Below are 12,115 nucleotides of genomic sequence, written 5' to 3' on the forward strand. Positions count from 1 at the left end.
TGCTGAAATTGAATCAAATTTAGCAGCATTGATCATCTCAATAAACAAGTGTTACATTCATGTATCTGTGGTCTGTGTTAAAATATTAGCATTTATGGGGCCCCTGAAGCCCTGTGGGACCTGATGGAGCTGCTGACTTAATTTGGATTAAACAAAAGTGCAAATAATTGATATTCATTTTAATTTTATATTGTGATTAGTTGTTTTTAAGACTAGTTGTGGGTTTAAGTACTGTTTCACTGGCGATGTTTTCCTGTAACATATAATTACCGAGTGATATTTTTAAATTTCCTGTCACCTTAACATCTATTAATACAAAAACACGGTGGACCACCAGTGGACCACCTCGGCACCCTGACCACCGGGCTTAACAAGTTTTCTGGGGGAAACCCTGGATACAGTTACACTCAGTAGTGAAATGTGACCCATGTCTGGCTTCTCCTGATCTTATCAACTCACCTACTTCTTTGTTTTATTAAATCAGATATCTATCCAACTATTTTTAAAGTCTGAACAATCATGTCAAAATTTATCCGGCTTTGCATCATTGATGAGAGACATGCATCATTCTGAAGCCAGACATGTTAAATTCAGACATAAACAATGGCTGAACATTATGATTATGAACTTATGAAGGATGTCTTTGTGACTGCAGTGTATCATCCAAACTGATGCTCCACAAAAGGCCTTCACTGTTAGCTCTCCTTCAGCAGCTTCCTTCATCTTGTGATGTTGAATAACTTTAGAATAAACTTTAAAATGGCTCCATAGACAGCGGTGGCCATACGCAGAGCGCTGCTGTGTGACGTCAGCGCTCCTCTGGACATGCGGGTCGCTTTGAGACACTAAGGCAATACATCAGATATGACTGCGGTCACAAGACCTCCAAAAAAATAATTGGAATTGAGCATCAAGACCTGCTGTGTGAGCATAACCTAAGAGAAATAGAGAAACAGACAGAGCATAGTGACTCTGGAGCAGCTGCAGAGACATGCAGCTCAGGTAGGAGAGCCAGCTATCAGTCATGAAGATGCTCTGAACTTTTTCATTTTATATGCAGAACATTTTGAGTTGTGTCATTGCTAAACATGGTGGTGGTGTGGGAACTCTTCAGCAGTTTTGCAAACAGTTGATTATTTTCCCGTTTTTACCAAATCATGTATCATTTTACCTTCACTACACAACTACATGCATCCCTGTGTTACTGATGAAATCCCAATAAATTACATTGAAGTGTTTATAATATGACAACGTTTCTAAAAGAAATCCAGGTTGTGTGAAAACTTGTCACAGGCCCTGGGTTTCCACCACATATCGCAGCACTTAAAGTCTTTTTCTGGAAATAGCAAACTCCTGACTTGGTATGGAAGTGATTCAAATGGAAATGAATCTTCTCTGTCAGCTCTGTCTCACCTTCTGAAACATTTGTTGTGTCCCGTCTGTTTTCAACAGAACAAGCACACAGATCTCAACCTGAAAGAGTCGCTGTTCATCGGCGGCGCTCCCGATTACAGCAAACTAGCAAGAGTTGCTGCACTCACAGAGGGATTCAAGGGAACTATCCAGAAGGTAAACTAAGAAAGGTTTTACAATCTGCTGCTCAATGACTCGTGAACTGCAGTGACTCCTGAGGCTGGCAGTGAACCACGGTGGAGTCAGACCAGAAGGTTTCAGCAGTCTCAGACCACAGCAGACTGATTTTAGCCGTTTTGCCATCATCAGCTCTCACTGTGACGAGAAGTGGCTCTGCTCATTAGTATTAGCTAGTGCTAATTTTAGAATATTCTGAAGTCCTTCCATTTTGTTGCTCTCAGATCTTTCCCTGACAAATTTCCAGGTTTTTTTTTCTTTCTCTCAGCTTTCTAGCAAACAGCTCATCTCTGAGCTCCCAGAATAACTCTGTTCAAAAACAAAGGGCTAGATGGAATTGTTTGCAGGAACTTGTCAGGAGTTCTTGTCGGCAAACTTCCCCTCTCTGACGGTTTTGAGACAATTGGAAACAAAATGCAATATTTGTGTTGTTTTGCCTTGGGGGAATTGTTAATTACGTGGAAGATGGCATTTATTTGAGTTTTGATGTGGTGTTTAATTGGTTGCTTTGAAAGCATTGTCTGAAACACATGGTATCTGCAGCTTCACTGTAACCCCTGCCTTAGATCCTAGGATGTGTTCAGTCATTAAGTTTAATGATCCTTCAACAGAGAAACTCAATGGCCTTTAAATGAATGCTCTCAATTCAAAAGAAACACAAAATCATTTTGTAAGGTGTTGTAATAGAAGGAAAATAGATTGTAATCATTTTTACTGTGAGTTAAGTTCAGATAAGCTGCAATAAAAGACAAGAAACTGAAGCAGCTGAAATGCAAAGGATGATAAGAATTTAATACATATTTGTATTTAAATTTTAACAGATCTCATTCTAAGTTCAGATATACTTTTCTTCTAAGAAGCAATGTATGTTCCAAACCTTGCATTGTGTGCCGCATTAGTTCTCTATATATGTAGCTGCCTGCAGGTCTTGCTCAATGCGCCTCTGTCAGCTGTAAACATGTTTTCTGTATCTGCTGCTTAGCCTCCTGCTAACCCTGCGCCCCCTGCAGAGAGGCTGCCTATATTTGTCCTAGAAATCGCCCACTGCATCAAAACATTTAAAAAGTTTCCAAGCCTAGCTCGTCCACTGAAAAGCCTACCTTGTTCTCCAAAACTAAATGAAACTCTTGTTCTCTGCTGCTGCAAATTGGGCTACTCTGCAGTGGAACATGTTTTGAAAAGTTGTGATAGATTATCACAGAATGATCAGACTTGGTATTAACTTTTAAATTTACTCTGACGGGAAGTAAATGTTCTCCTCGTTCAGGTTTGAACCGAGTTTGTTTGCTGAGGTCGTCTAACATGTTCTGTGCTCCAATCAGATTTTATGTCCATCTAACACCATATTTATTGTTGCATGTTTTAATGCTCAGTTTCATGCATTACATTAAAAAGTTTCTGCCAGTCTTAAGGACTTGAGTCTGACACTGCATAGGACAAAGACTGTAGACCTGATGTCTACCTAAGGTTGGGACACGAGTCTTGACTTGGACAAGACATTTGGGACTAGACTCAGACTTTAGGTCTGGGATTCGTTTGTGTTAAATGGTTCATAATGTCATGCAGATACAATCTTAAAGCCTGTGGTATAAACTTCTTTACCTCTCACTTTTGTTTCTCACTTTGCCTCTTGGATTTTAAGAACAATCATAACATATTTCCATGACCTTTTCAGCGGTTGTGAATTTCAGAGGTGAGATGTTAAAACATGGGAGCAGAAATGTGAGGTTTGCTTCATTAAATGTCTGACAGTGGGACAGACCTGAGCCGTTTCAGTCCCACCTCCAGCTGTGCCTCTGCCTCCAGATCATGCTGATGAGCACACCCATCCTGCGGGAGGAGAACGCCCTGAACTCCAGCAACGTGGCCATGTTTCACCGCCACCCGTGTTTCCAGGAGCCCTGCCAGAACGGCGGCCGCTGCCACCCTGAGTTGGACGGCTACGACTGCTCCTGTCCCAGCGGCTTCTCAGGGGACATGTGTCAGAACGGTGAGTGGCTGCTTCCTGTGCTGCATTTCTGTCTCACCTGATCTTAGCCCGCTGACCAGCTGAGATCAGAATCCAGACGACTGGATGGAGATTATGCTGCACACATGGCATACATGCTATACATTTACTGCCTTATGAGAAAGTATAACAACCCTCCATGTTAAATGATAGAACAGCTGTTATTAACCACATTTCTATGGTTTAGTTTTATTCACCAAGACCAGATTACTGCCACACCTGCAGAATCAATAATTTTTCTCAGTTGTACCAGACTGATAGTATGAAGTAGGCAGCAAAACTCTAAAAGCAAAACATTTTTCTAAGATGCTTGTTTGCAGCCTCTGCTGCCAGTGTCTGATGAAGTTACATTCTGCTTTGCTTTGTCAGTTCTCTCCAAACTGAAGATTTTTTTTTCTTCTTTTTTTGGGACATTTCAAAAGTTTGATTAAAATTCACGACAGTTTAATATAACTATATCTGAGAATAGTGTAAACCTCTAAATCACATTTTTCCATTCAGTTGCTATGCAAATTATAAGCAAACTTTTGAAATGTTGCAATAAGTAAAATATGAATTAGGCATGTGTCCACCTATTGGTTTGGAGCGAAACATAGTTTCATCAATTGTTGGTGCTATTTACGGTTGTAAGAAAAAAGATGTAGAGTTTGCGAACTAGAATGGACCACAGACCTCAGAAAAATGGAGCGTTCTGCCCTCTGAGCTGCAGGTTTTCACGTAGTTCAGTTTCTTCCCTCTGATGAATTACAGACACAGCATCCCAGTCTAAAGAAATTCAAGAAGAAATGAGAAGCAAAACCACTGACCTTTGACTCCAGTCCACCACAGTGAGCTTCACGATCAGAGAAAAAGATGGCAAACCTTCCCAGGGCTGGACGGGATTCTGAGATTACTGCAGAATCAAAGAGAAATCCAGAACCAGAACATCCAGAACACCATCTAAAGCCTGAACAATGAAAAGATTTAAACCACAGCTCCACAAAAGCATCACAGATTAACGATTAACCGAGGTTAATCTGTCAGAGGTCTGATGATGATACTGAAGGAGAACAACCTGATTTCTGTTTGGACCTTCAGCTCACAGAGCCAGCATCACTCCAGAAAGTTTACCTCTGACTGGATGAAACATAAACTACTTAAAGATTTTCTGGACTCAGATCCAACTGTAGTGGAGTAACCACTACAGGGTTCACACTCCTAAACGTCCAAAGAGACTGAAATCAACCATATTTCACATAATGGTCTGAACTCCTTCAAACAGATAGAAAACGTTGTTACTGCTGCAGTGAAGCACCAGGGTTAATCCAGTCAGTTATAAGGGGGGCAATAAGTTTATCGAAAATATAAACTCATCATGTGGAACTGACTTTTGGACATTCACCCAGATTGTCTTTGTCCTGAAGTTAAAAGCAGTTTGTGTTTATCAAGTAGGAACAAACTGATGGACATTTCCAAAGCCCTGAAGGATCATTTTAAATGAGCAGGGCTTGGATTAGGCCAGTTGGATCCTGGTTCATCTCCATCAGTCACACCTCTGTTCTTCCTATCAGATAATATCAGTATTATACATGATGTCTCTTTTATGTGGGCGCCGCACTACGTTGCTATCAAAGTAATAGATCAGCTGTGAAAATGATTAAAAGTGTCAGCTGAATATTCATGAAAGGAAGCGGGATTGCCCGTCCCTTTCATCATCTCTGTGTTCCTCCGCGTTAACCTTGTGCATTCACTCGCCATCCCCTCTCACTGTGATTAAATCCAGCCAACCCCTTTGCTCTTCATCAATTCGGTGTGGTCTCATCCTCTTGAGTGTTTTCTCTCTCTGTTGCCAGCTATCCACGAGAAGTCGGCCGGAGAGACGGAGGCCATCGCCTTTGACGGACGGACCTTCATCGAGTACCACAATGCCGTGACTAGAAGGTGAGGAGGAAGAGCGTCTTTTTAAGCTTCATGTCCACAGTAGCAGCTATTAACCAAACAACCGTCTTGTCTATCCATCTCCTCCCCTGGTGAGTGTGATGGGATCATCAGCGGTAGGGCTTCAGGGAAACTAAGAGCCTCTCTAATATCTCTCTCTGTGTCTGTGGGCGACCCTGCCTCGCTTTTGACAGGATTTCTCTAATTAGCCAGACACTTAGCAATCACAGCCTCGCCCCGAGCTGCCGGCTCGCCTCTCCGCCCTGCAGTCGCTGCCGCCGGACAACAGGAACGCACAACTTATTATCCTGATTGGATCAATTTCTGTTATCCAACAGGAGGCTGAAGATCTGTCAGCTGAAGGAAAGAGAAAGATTTGTGAGACAAAAACAAAACAACAACCTGAAGACACAGATGATAATGTAGTTTCTGTGTTTTGGTTGCCTCCAGGTTTGCATAAAGTGTAGAAGTGATGAGGCAGCAGGCGTACGGTTGCTGCTCTTCACACAAACACTGCGCTGTGTGAAAACTAGGGCTCTGTCAGTCACGTCTGCGTCTTAATGTGCATTTGTTCCTGTCCCTCTATCTGACGTCCACTTCCTGTCTGTGTCTCATATGAATGTCCCTCACTGTCTTCTCCTTTCAAGCCAACTGACCAATGAGATCCCAGAGTAAGTAAACTCAGTCTGGCGTTCAGATCAAGCCCAACTAACAGAATAACTCATTTTATTTTAATCAGTTAACCCAAACAAAAAGATGAAAGTACATTCAGAGAGTCATCCAGTCTGTTCTTCACATGCAGACTCCATTTCCATCATTTAATTTGACACATTTGATTATTTTGAGATACATTTGCAGTTTTTTTTTCCAGTGCAAAGGGAAGCATGAATGTCTGCATGATTAGCTTTGTGTTGAACCAGAGAAAATGAATTGCCGTGCCATGATTGTGCAATAATTTATGCACTGTTGTTTGTAAATGTAATGAATTGCAGTCACTTTATGCTGAGTAGCATTAGGTGGGAATGAATGAGGGACGCTTGAAAGCTGGAGGAGACCGGAGTTGTTCATACCGGCTGAACTCTTCTGAATTTCATCGCGTTAAAACTTAAAACTTATAGACGGATTCTGTTAAACAGTCCAGTCCAAAAGGTTTCACTGACCCATTACACATGCAGAGTCTGAAAGATTAAAGATACAAAACACAACCTCTAGTTTACTCAGAATGAATGGAGAGTTTCTGTGGTCATAAAACGTTCAAGCCTTTCTACAGTCCAGGCTTTGACTGGACCATTCTAACTTATGAACATTCTTTGATTTAAACATTTAAAGAATGTTGTGTGCTTTATGGCCACATAAAGCCATTTTATAGTACAACAAAGTAACTGTTATCTTCAGTTGTTACAAAAAATGCTGTATATCAAATATGACTTAAACAAAACTTGACTTAATGCCTTGAAATCAGGGCTCTGTCTCTTTAAGAAGCTCCAGCTCTTTGCATCAGTCTGCCTTTGGTCTGTCATCATAGCAATGCTTCTCATTATGTCGTTTACAGCCGTTTCTACCAGCGTTTCACTGAGGAGCAGCTCCTATAATGAGCTGAGCAGACACTTAGTTCCACCAGCTGTTTGCTAATTGCTACTGCCACTAGTCTGGAGGAGCTGGGTGGAGGGTCTGCTCCGTGAGGCAGACGTTTGACTGGAGGAATCAGTAAATGAACTTATCACCAAGTGAAACACATTTTTCAGAATAATTACACACAGAATGATCTTTGGCCTTTATTTGTTTTAATTTTAATGATTTTCCACTTACAGTTAATGAAAACATGACATTTAAAATTAGAATATTATGTCAGACTAGGACGGGGGGGCTATATCGACTAAGAATTTTATCACTATAATTTGCAGTTCTGTTACAATAACAATAAAAATGTTGATTAGAAAAACTCTTTATAACCTCTTTTTTAGCTAACTTCATGACTTTACAACCACAAACATTGTCCTTGAAAAACATTCCTAAACAGGCATGGTCAGGACACCACTTCCCTTAAAAAGTGTGATTTATATTACTTTGTCGCTGTAACAGCATTTAATTGTGTTTCCTTATTTGCTGATATTCACTGATTCAGTGGACAAAACAGGAAAAATGAAATGTATGATAATACCATCAGTTTTGTTTTTTATTTAACATAATCAATAGAAATTTATTGAGACAACACATCAAAATTCCTATAAAATTATTTGCAATACATGATACATGCTAAATGCACACGCCTACAAAAAACTTTAAAACAATTTCTATAAACAGAAATGTGGACTTGATGAAAAATGTGTGTAAAAAGTTATTTTAAAGTCATTTTAATCTGACAAACGAGATCCATCAGACGCTTACTCTAATTTATTGAATATTTTTTGCATTCCATGTCACAATTAGTTTTGCACATATAATCCTTAGAAAGCACATTGAAATGACTAATTTACCTCTGAACAACTAAAGAAAGAGAAGCTACATGGTTAGCTTAGCAGTGTAATGAGTGAAATAGACTCTGCTTAACCTGCTTGATGGGTTGGGACTCGGCTCCAATCAGGCCGACTGAAAACTCAGTCCTCACCACAGTTTGTGCTGCATCACTTTCTTTTTTCCAGATCTCTAACTGTAATTTTGAGTAATTACAGAGCCGCCAGTGAATGGCTGTGACATGTTAATCACAGATTTATCTGCCTGTGTATAGTAGAGCTCCAGTGGAGAGCACGCCACAGTGGGCAGCCTGGACCTCAATCTCACTTAGCCACTTGGAGCCAGACTGTCAAAGTTTAATAGATGTTACAGTCGCTAAGAGCAACCACAATGGGCGTGGATCAAGGCAAACCAACCAATTCAGCGGGATTTCATTTTACAAAGACAATGAATACCTTTTGTTTTTTTCCAGCGGCCATTAAGTAGAGAGTAAAAAGGCCAAAGTGTCAAACTGTCACCTTTGGGCGCCGTTTCTATTTCTTCGAACAGTCAATTCGCTAGACTCATTTCAAGGTTGGCGAATCACACGTGACTCATCTGATACTGTGCTTGACCCCATTCTTTGACAATCGCCCAATTTTTCCTCATGTAGCGCTTTCATCTCTCAGCAGAAGGTAATTGCAACAGCACTGTGGTGTGCGGCGTCATAAATAAAAAAAAAGGAGCTGCTCAATAATTGGACGCTGACTTTAAAGCCAGTCGCTGACGGTAAATGTACTTTATCTTTAAGAAAAGCTAGGATATTTTTCATTTCATCCATCCTGACTGTTGCATTTATTGAGGAGCGTCCATGTTATCAGGGCTGGTGCTTCCTGTGATCCCACAGCAGCTGTACTGGACTCTCCATGCGGTCGATGGAGGAGTGCAGCAGATTAGCTTTTTGCAGCTCCGGGTCTCTATGGGAGACCTCTGTGAGGCGCTGGGCTCACAGTGTTCTCCCTTCCTTCCTCACTCCTCCTTGTTTCCTTGTCCTTGTTTGCGCTTCCTCTGCATGACTTTCTCCCTGCTTCCTTAAGTCCCAAATCTCTGGAGAACCCGTCAGACCAGAGGTGAGTCTCTTAAAGCTTTTCAACTTTGCCCTATTTACTTGTATGCCACCTTTGTTTCATCCCTCAGCTCCTCTCCAGACAACCCGTCCTTGACCTTTGACAGGCCTGAAGACTCCCGTTCTATTTAAAAAGTCACAAAATTATCATTTTTATATTCTAACATGTCGAACAGCCTCTCCTGACATGCATATCCATATATCTACTGCTTCACGGGCAGGAATGTCTGATTAACTTTGGACTTTAATCAACACATTTGAATCAGGGCACTGGCATGTAACATCAATACATTTTAAAAAATAATAATTGGCTGCACAAGTTTGAATGTAGGACAGACTACAACCAGTCTGTCCTTCAGCAGGAGGCAGAGAAACCCAGATTTAAATCGCCCCAGATTTATTTATCAGACCGATATTTAAAATAATTTTCTGAAATTGGCCAATAAAGATGTTAGTGCCGATATATCGTGGATCCTGAATTAGTATATATTGCTATGGTAACCAGTGGTGCAGAAAAGTGGGTATGCACTACATGCGACATATAGGGGCACCATGCTAGCAAGGGTGCCAGAAATAATGAAAAAAAAATTCAAGTCAGCATTTTCTGTAATTAGCTGTTATTTATCATATCATGTATGAATGATGTGATCAATAACAGAGGCCTGTTGCTGATCAACTGCCCGTCCGCTCTTTCACCTCCCATCCTGCCGGGCTCAGTGCAATAAAATAAAAATGAAACAAACTCCACCATCTCAGATTGGAAAATCCTGGTAACATGTCAGAGAGATTGGTGCCAAAAGTTTGAAAATACCTGCAAATATCTGGTTTCTCTGCAAAATCCACAATACATTTAAATTTATTGAAGTTATGTGATGCATTATCATCCTGTCCTAAAAGACCAAATCAGCATCTGATTTGTTCCTGATGTAAGTAACTCCTGACTGTAACTGTGTGGCACAAAACTTAGTTCAGCTTCTTAGTCGCTTGTTTTCTTCTGACCACTACTGCCACCTAGTGGTAGACTGTGGGTGCCCTCTGAGGACCTGTGAGCAGCAGATGATGCCCAGAAAGCAGCAGCATCGCAGCAGGAATCAGTGCAGTGGGATTCAGAGCGCAAAGTGCCAGCCTTGTTTTATTCATTGTACGTTCTGCACCTTTAATAACCTTGACCTTATCACTGACAAGCTGCTCTGGCGAGATTTACTGGGCCTTGTAAACTCTTTGAGGGCTTGCCAGGAGTCGGGTTCACCCAAGCTTCATTTTTGTTTGTTCAGGTTTATTTTTCTCTCCTTGAGGAAAGAAAAGAAAATGTGATGCTCTCAAATCTGTTTACCTCAGCAGCTTTAGGTAGATATAAGGAGTGTATTGGTTTCCAAGTAAAGGGGAAAAATGGATTTCTTGATTTTTATTTTATTTTATTTTTTTGCAAGAATCTGCTGAGGTGAGTTTTAGATTTTGCTGGTTTCATAGTGAAGTATCCTGATTCAGGAGAGCGCCCTTCCCTTCCCATTTCGTTTGTTTGCTGTTCTGTGTGCTGGCTGCTTTCTCTCCTCATGTGTCTTGTGTAATCTCTGTTTTTTTTTCCCATCCTCGGTTGCTGTATGCGTCCTCCTCACCCTGTCTTTGTCTTTCTGTGTAGACGCCGTTTGAAAGTAGCAGAATCAGTTCCAGACGAGCGAACAGTTGCAGAGAATCCGCCTGTTTACATTAGGATTGCGTTGGCTGCGTTTTCCCTCTAAGTGTTTCTGTATGCAGCGGTGGCTGCTTCCAGGCGCTTCGGTTTCCTCTGCACAGCTGAGGCGGTGGAAGCCTCTTAAGGATAGAGGAATCAGCTATCGTCACCCCCCCCTCCCCCAATGCTGCGGGGGTGAAGAGGCAGGAGATCTAATGGCTGCCTAGCTTAGCCTCAGTAGTGTTGCTAAGGCTAACAGGGAAACAGAACCTGCTACTTCAGAGCTCCGTCTGCGTTTCCTTAAAACGACCCGAATGCTGTTAGAATTTGGCTCACAGCCCAAATTTCAGGGATTTTAGCAGCAAATAAATTAAGATCATGTATAACAAAATGCTGATTTATGAGCATTCTTGGTTATGATGTGTACTTACCTCCAAGTACATATTTTACTGCAGCAGCATTACCTCCCACTGATTTAGTTTAAAATCCAGCCTTTAATTTAAAAGCATTTATTCATTGAAATGAGAAGTAATTGATGTTAAAATCAAAGATTATTAGTACCCATATAATCTCAAAATCATAATTAGTAAACTATTACAATCTGCTCCCACAGGAGACAAATATGGAACATAAATATATTCATCTTAGCAGCACAGAGAATAGAAAATATCCCCTTTCATAGCTCGCTGCTGGAGAACTGCAGAAAGAGCAGCATCTTTTTGTCTCGTTTCCATAACAACCATCAGAAACTAGCCAAATATCAATGAGTTGTTGCCAAAAACGTCTCTTCTGTCCTACCATGACAAACATAAACAGGTTTTCTTAAATCTTCTGTTATTGGAAACTCATGACTTGGGTCACGTCAGATCATGAAAACCCCAGCTGGAATGAATGAACGTGTGAAAAACGACTTCATGTTGACTGCTGGTGTGGCAAAGTGAAGTCATGTGGGTTTTTCTGACTCTATAAGTAGTTTTTATTTTTATAGTATTTTTTATTTTTATTTATGAAACTGTGTGAATGTTTTTCTTGTGTTTGTTTTATGGGGCAATGGATGGAAATGAGCATTCCGGTATATTTACTACAAAGTTGAACATACAAAGTCACATTTAAATAAAAATAATCAAACTAAAGGTTGGATTTTTCTAACAAACCAAATGGATGAAATCATTGCAAGGTTGTGCTGCTGCAAATGAAGATGAATGTATTTTCAGGTGTTTTAATCATCTTCATGCGACTGCTAGTAACTCAGTGCAGATCAACTTCAGACATTTACCTGAAGACATGCTGGGGCTGGGTGTGGGTCTGGGTCTGGGTCTGGGTCTGGGTCTGGGTCTGGGTCTGGGTCTGGGTGTGGGTCTGGGTCTGG

At 41.0% G+C, this 12,115-nt stretch overlaps 1 protein-coding gene across 13 annotated transcripts in view; it reads left to right on the plus strand.

The window, feature by feature from the left end:
• The window catches only part of agrn (agrin), a 593,620-nt gene that overhangs the window by 553,985 nt on the left and 27,520 nt on the right, over nt 1–12,115 (plus strand). For 7 of the 13 annotated variants that reach the window (XM_016661973.1, XM_016661974.1, XM_016661978.1 and 4 more), the window contains 5 exons: nt 1,453–1,569; nt 3,397–3,580; nt 5,431–5,518; nt 6,163–6,186; nt 9,046–9,078. In XM_016661973.1, coding sequence (XP_016517459.1) covers nt 1,453–1,569; nt 3,397–3,580; nt 5,431–5,518; nt 6,163–6,186; nt 9,046–9,078 — 446 coding nt within the window. The remainder of the gene's footprint in view (nt 1–1,452; nt 1,570–3,396; nt 3,581–5,430; nt 5,519–6,162; nt 6,187–9,045; nt 9,079–12,115) is intronic. The other 6 variants (XM_016661975.1, XM_016661981.1, XM_016661986.1 and 3 more) reach the window with 3 other exon arrangements.

This window comes from Poecilia formosa, unplaced genomic scaffold (genome assembly GCF_000485575.1).
Source record: "Poecilia formosa unplaced genomic scaffold, Poecilia_formosa-5.1.2 Scaffold352, whole genome shotgun sequence".
Lineage (NCBI taxonomy): Eukaryota > Metazoa > Chordata > Actinopteri > Cyprinodontiformes > Poeciliidae > Poecilia > Poecilia formosa.